The sequence below is a fragment of the Bubalus bubalis genome, chromosome 14 (genome assembly GCF_019923935.1).
Source record: "Bubalus bubalis isolate 160015118507 breed Murrah chromosome 14, NDDB_SH_1, whole genome shotgun sequence".
NCBI lineage: Eukaryota > Metazoa > Chordata > Mammalia > Artiodactyla > Bovidae > Bubalus > Bubalus bubalis.
The window spans coordinates 54,287,465-54,294,093 of record NC_059170.1 but is presented as its reverse complement, the minus strand read 5'-3'; the positions used below and the strand labels follow the sequence as shown (position 1 = coordinate 54,294,093).

The 6,629-nt window shown below is 39.2% G+C and overlaps 1 protein-coding gene across 4 annotated transcripts in view; it reads right to left on the bottom strand.

Annotated features, from left to right (window-relative positions):
- Positions 1–2,597: 2,597 nt before the first annotated feature.
- Positions 2,598–6,629, bottom strand: part of DCLRE1C (DNA cross-link repair 1C) — a 36,273-nt gene continuing 32,241 nt past the window's right edge. For all 4 annotated transcript variants that reach the window (XM_006065998.4, XM_006065997.4, XM_006065999.4 and 1 more), the window contains one exon: positions 2,598–5,481. In XM_006065998.4, the coding sequence (XP_006066060.3) occupies positions 4,505–5,481 (977 nt within the window). In that variant the 3' untranslated portion in view covers positions 2,598–4,504. The remainder of the gene's footprint in view (positions 5,482–6,629) is intronic.

Genomic DNA, 6,629 nt, shown 5'->3' with positions numbered 1-6,629 from the left:
ACAGCTTGATTTAATACTTTGAAGCAATCTAGACCAGTAGGAGGAGTGGATATCTAAACCAGTAAAAGATTTTTTAATCTTATAGAGGAAAGGTATCTGAAGTTTACCTAAAATTCTAGAATGGCTGGCTGATGCACTTCTTAGAAAGGATGGGGCATGGGGTCATGAGGGTCTTTTGGAGTGCCAAGCAGGGGAGATGGAGCACTTTATAGGACCCTCTTGATAATATGAATCAGGCGATCTCTGCTGAATACCTCTGGTCTCCACAGTAAAAACAATATCTCTTTAGAGCAGCTGTATGTAATGATAATGTTCCACACAATAATTAACATTGCATCTTCTGAATTTCAGGTAGTTTTAACATTTCCTTGTCACTAAATTTAATTATTTTTATAATTAATAAAGGGCCTGCATGCCTTTCTTAAGAAGTGATGTATATTTTGAATGGATACTTATTTTATACGTGAATTTTTTTAATGTGATAAAGCTAAACTTGGCTTGGCCAAAGTGTGTCTGAATTATGAGACCATTTATTACTTGAACTCTGAAGACTGAAGTGACTATATTTATTGTTTGGGGCGAGGGGGTTGTTTTGTTTTTTCCTACATAGTGAAACCTAAGTTGGGAAAAAAACTATTTTCATCTCCCTCAGATCCTGGGACAATGTGACAGCGACAGCAGCTGAGTCTGGCTGTTGGTATTCCTGACCCGCAGAGCCCTTGGGTAAAACTGAACTGACTTCAGGGATGCAGCACTTCACATCTTAATCCCTAACCTCTCTTCTTGGGAGAAGCTGCACTTTGTTAGTATTGCTGTCACAGGACTTTGCTTTTTCATAGTACAGGGTGAATTGTTTACATGTTTGGAGCCTCGGAGTATATCTGCTTACCAAAATTGGAGGCGTCAAAGAAAAAAATATTTTTTTAGTGCCATTTCTTGATTTAAAAAAAAAATAGTCACAAGGTGTCAGTGATTTTTAAAAAAAAAGTCACAAATTTACAGCTGCCCCCAGGGGCCAGACTCACTTTGAATTATAATTCTCACAGGTTCAAGATGTAACATTGGTCAGTGTTTTACTGTCTAGTTATTTGATCTTGTCTACTCTGTTAAAGAAATGTAAAGCTGGAGAACAAAGGGAAAAATGACTATTTTCGGTAAACTCGCATTTGGTCCTTATTATAATAGAAATGTAATGAGCTTTTGACATTTTAAATACCCGCATTAACCGTGAGTCGTTAAAAAAGCTGAACTTAAGCAGTAAAATAATAGAAACTAAATGAAGCTGTTAGGAGCTTTAACTATTTTAAGTCAACATCTAGCTTCTTGTTTCCTAAGTTGTCAGAATTTCTTCTCTCAATATCAAGCAAATATGCAAGGGTAATATTTAGGTCAAGTTTACAATGTTTAGATCAAGTTAACGCTGTAAATTAATCCACTGTTCAAGTTGTATTGATGGCACTGTTTTCAGTATCTACAGAAAAGGATTCTGACACACAGTCGGTAAGCTCAGGGTTTTCCCCACATATGCACAAAATCTAGACTGCACTTACTCATAGTTAAGCAGTTTCTCTTAAAATAAATGTAGTTTAGCATTTGGTTTTCTTTTATTATGCCTTAGCTGTATTTCTGAATATTTTACTGTCATTTTCAGTAAAGCTAAAGGGGCAGAAAATTATTGATGCATTCCTGAGTACCTGTTACTGAGATTAACCAAAGGTTTATACCATTCTTTTAAATATTACTTTTAAGAAAGTTTTTTTATTGTCATGGCTCATGCATTTGAATATTAAAGTACCATTTTGTGCTTAGCATAAGGTAGATGGATGCTTAAATTTTTTGAGCATTAGTCACCAAGTACTTAAACAATTTTGCTAAGTTCTGCCTGGAAGTACAGAGGAATTTTAGAATTAGAGCTGATAACCTTTGAGCAAGTCTTAGGCCCTATGTGTGTCCTCCTGTGCTTCTCATGAGTCGAGGAGGTTGGTGCTGTCTTCCCTAAACACACTGAAGAAATGGGCTTAGACTGCCGCGGTTAACATTAACATCCCCCAATCAGAAACTACACTTGACTGCTTTTAACGTATTTGACCAGCTTCAGGCAGACTTTTTTTTTTTTTTTAATCAGTTTCTACTGTTAGTTTAAACAAACTGCAGAGTCCTGGATTCCTAAAGAAATGTGGCTAGCCATGGGTTTCTTTTGTGATAATATAGCTTGGCATTTTGAAACTTTTTTCACTTATACATCACAGTTCTTGAAGTAAAACTCAAACAGCCAGTGTTCTTTTTGAGAGGCTTTAGTGCACAGTGGTTAAGAGCATGGCTTGGGGTGCCTGAGTGTCTTGTTTGAGTTCTGGCTTCACATCTTACTAATGAACTAACCCCTCTGCCTTAGCCTCATCCTTTGTGAATGCAGATGGTAAGTGTGCCTACCTCATAGGGTGGTTGTAAGGAGTAAAAAGGATGTGAAAGAATTAAGCCTTGTTACAAAGGAAGTACCATATATCAGTATTAGCTGTAATTATTCTGTACTGTAAAATATTTGGTGATCACTGCAGGGTTTTTGATCAAAGTCTGTTGTAGTACTCTTAGCCATTAAATACATTCAGCCAGCATTTATTATGCTAGAATGACATATAAAACAATAAAAATATGGCCATATGGAATATTAAATTGATGGTGATCATAAAATACTACAAGTATATTCAGAAGAATGTTTACAGGCATGTTTTGAACACCCACCTTGGATCATAAGCTGTTAAGATGAAGTCTTTATGGTCAGTGAGTATGTACAAATGTATACAGTAGTTACATTTGATTATGTGACTTATGATAATGAAGTATAATTAATTTTTAGAGCTAAAAATTAAAAAGGAAGTCTCTGGGTTCCTGTAATAGGCCGGTTGTAGTTATGAGAGTTAAACATTTTGTAGTTGCCACTGGTAGTCTCTAGTGACTTTATATTCACGTTGAATTTAGGTAATGGTACTCACAGGGGAGCTGTGCAAAATAGAATAATATATAATTCTTCCCCAGTCACACTGAGTCTGTAGAGTGTATTTTATCAAAAACTCAGGGTAGCATCTGAACTAGAAAAAAGGTTCCGTGTCCCCTTAAAACTCTGCATTCTTCAGCTCCTTCGCCAGCAGCTATATGATGATGCTCAGCCCAGTTTCTGTTGGTGTATGTATTAACAAACTAATTGTTGAGTAATTTAGGACAGAGACACTTGCTGTAAATTATGATTCAACATATTCCTCAAAGAACAGAAAGGAGTAGCGCCAGGCCCCCAACCCTCAGCCCTGAGCCTTATCATGTTGGGTTACCCCTCTCTGGTGCCAGTTTCTTAGCTGAAACTTAAAAGTCACTGTCCAGGTTTCCTCCCATGTAAATGGACATGGGCTGATTTATCCTTCTCCCAACACTTGGGAATGGAAAATTCCCTTCTGGACAAGTGAGAGGGCTGGCTTCCCAGGTCCATTGGTATTGGCTCCTCTGAACACCCAGTTTATTCTCCTCTCCCACTGATTCTGTCCTATAACCTTAATGAGTCTTGTGGATTCAGTACTTATTTTTGGTTTATCTACAATGCAGCATGGTGATAATGCATTTCAGTTTCACTGATCTGCAAATTGATTTTTAAAGACTCCACTTAAGTCAAAGCTCTGCTTTTGCTTTCTTAATATGAAATATCAGCAAACCAAAGTGTTTATGAATATCTGTGAATGAGTATATTAAATGCACATACATAACCTACTGGTGGATTTTAAAGAGGTTGAATGCCTTTTAAGTATTTTCTTTAGGTTTTAATTTTACCACTGTCTTCCCCCAATATTCTTAAAGATGATGGAACACCTGAGGTAGGTAAAGGGCTGACTTTCTTCTGTAGCCATCAATTTATAATAATAGATTCAAGCTTATTTAAGTTTGAAGTGTGTTTATGACCTAGGATATGATCCATCAGTGAACATCGTCCTGTGTGAACTTGAAAAGCTTGTATTCTGCCGTGAAGTGTACTTTTATCAGTTAAATCCAGTTGGTTGAGGGTGCCATTCTGTTCTTCCATATCCTTATTTTTCTAAACTTATTCTGTTATAGTTGTAATCGTGCATTAGTTTGTCTTCTTTCAGTTGTTTTCGCTTTGTGTATTTAAATGTTGTTAGGTACTTACTCATTTAGGATTCGATTCTGTCTCAGTGAACTGGACCTTTTAACATTAGAATATAGACACTGCATCTTTATGTAATGTTTACAGGGTAAAGTTTCCCATTCTTTCACTGGTACACCTACCCAAGTCTTTTGAAGTCAGTTTCCTATAGGTAGTATATAGTTGGTTTACTTTTTTCCCCTATTCCCATGTAATTATTGATATGTTTTGGACATGAGTTTGAGCAAACTCTGGGAGGTAGTGAAAGACAGGGAAGCATGGGGTGCTGCTTTTTCGGTCATCCATTTCCTCTTTACTGCCACCTTTTAGGTAATAGGATCATTTCTAAGTATTCCATTTTTACCTATTATGATTTTGACTGGTATCTGTTAGTATAGATTTTTTAGTGGTTGCTCTAGAATGAAGTAAGCCTTTTCTTTTTTCAACGACTATACTCTCCCCTGTTGCCAACTTCTCATATAAATACTGTAAATGTTCTTGTTTAGGAAGCTCAGCTTCTGGAGTGCAGGGAATTTCAAAATCAGAGGAGCTTTGTGAATCTGCACTGCTGCTAAGAGTCAATGGCCTTTTCTCCTGAAGCATCTGTTTGCTACCACTTAGAGTGGTGGTTTCTCCAGCACTAGGAAGCATATTTACGTCTTGATCTCCGCTTTTGGAATCCGAGTAAGTGGCCTTTAGGCAAAGCACATCTTGTGCTGGCTGAGGGGCAGGAATATTCTCTTTGATTCCTGGCCTATAGACCCCTTTGTTCAAGGAGCTAACATCCCCACTGTTTCTGTCCTGGGAAGATAACAAAACAGTGTCCGATTGGCTGTCCCAGCCTTGACTTCCTTGTTCTGATATGTGTGTTGACTGAGAGGAGGCCTGGGAAGAAATGTGCGTTGATTCCCCATCAGAATCGCTGAAAAGCTTTGGGGACTGGGAGCTCCCCGCCTCTGTGGAAGATGGGAGGTTTTCCAAACAGTCGTCTGTGCCTTCGGCATCTCTTTTAAAGAACACTTCCCACTGCGGTACTTCCCCATCAGCCCTCTGCTGGGGCTGGAAGACAGGACCCGTGTCTCCTTGAGCTGATCCTAGAACTTCTGATTCTTCACTTTCACTGTTGGATTCCTCACAATCTATAAAGTTTGCCCAAAGGAACGTTGGCATACTCTCTGCTTTGAAGCACCCTGTGCTTTCTCTCCTTTTCTCAGGCTGGTTTTGTGATATAGCAGGCGTGGGAAATACCTCAGGGTGAAGAGTCTGCTGGTTTGGAACCTTGTGCCTTAAAGGTGCCAGCAGAAGATCATCAAAGAGACCATCGTCGTCTTCCTCCTCTGTGAGACAAACAGAACAGGTGTGTAGGTGACAGAATGCAGAAGGAACCAATTCATGCTTTTAATTAAAAATCCAATTTGCAGCACTTAGCTGCATTTTTAAATTTGTAGAATTGCAAATAATGGGAATTCACTCTTCTTCCAGGAGAAGTTAAAAGGCCGCTTATTATTCTGAACAGTCTGACCTGACTACCAGCCTTTAGCTTGTCATAAAGCCAGGCAGGGAGTTGAGACTAGAGATCTGCGTGCCCCAAATAAGACCACAGAGTCTTAATCAGTGGTTCTTACCTGGAAAGCTTTTTAAACAAAATAGCTTTCTATGTTTCATTTCAGACCTACTCACTCCCTGAAAGTAGGGCCGAATAATTTATTTTTTAAGTTCTACAGCTGATTCTCTACATCAGTTCGGCTTTGAAACCATCTACACTAGGAGAGACATTTGCAAACTCTTTGTGCTCTGCAGCCAGTAGATGTTCAATGCATTGGCTGATTTAATAAAAAGACAATTTTTTTCTAAAGTTTTCCTTCTATGAAAATTTTTTGATATCTGTTAATTCATGCATGTTACAGGCTAAATGTCTGTGGTCCTTTCAAAATTCTTAATTTCTAACTCCACAATGGTATTTGGAGGTGGGACCTTTAGAAGCTAATTAGCTCATGGTGGGGGAGGGGGGACACATACGATGGGATTGGTGTCTTTGTGAGGAGAGGAAGCAGATTTCTCACTTTCTCTAGGCCCATGTACAAAGGAAAGGCCATGTGTGTGCACAGTGAGAAGGTGGTACAAGCCAGGAAGTGGGCCCCCACCAAGACCCAGACCTGCCAGCACCTTGATCCTGCCATCCCAGCGGCCCCCAGGACCGTGAGTAGCACCCAGTGTCTGCTCGTTGCCATGCAGCCTGTGCCAAGTGCACAAGGCCACTAGACACACCAGGGGGCGGGAGGAACAGGAGACTTTAACCAAAATGCCGAATAAGCCACGTCTGGTGTCACGTTACTGTCTCAAGCATGCTGCACTTGCCTGAAGTGAGCCTTGTCCACTTACATCCTGAAAATGAGGAAATCTTACATAGAGAATGTACTTTACATAAGTGAAAATGACAAGGCAGGGAATTAGGGAAGATGGTACCTAAGTTTGAAGAATGAAA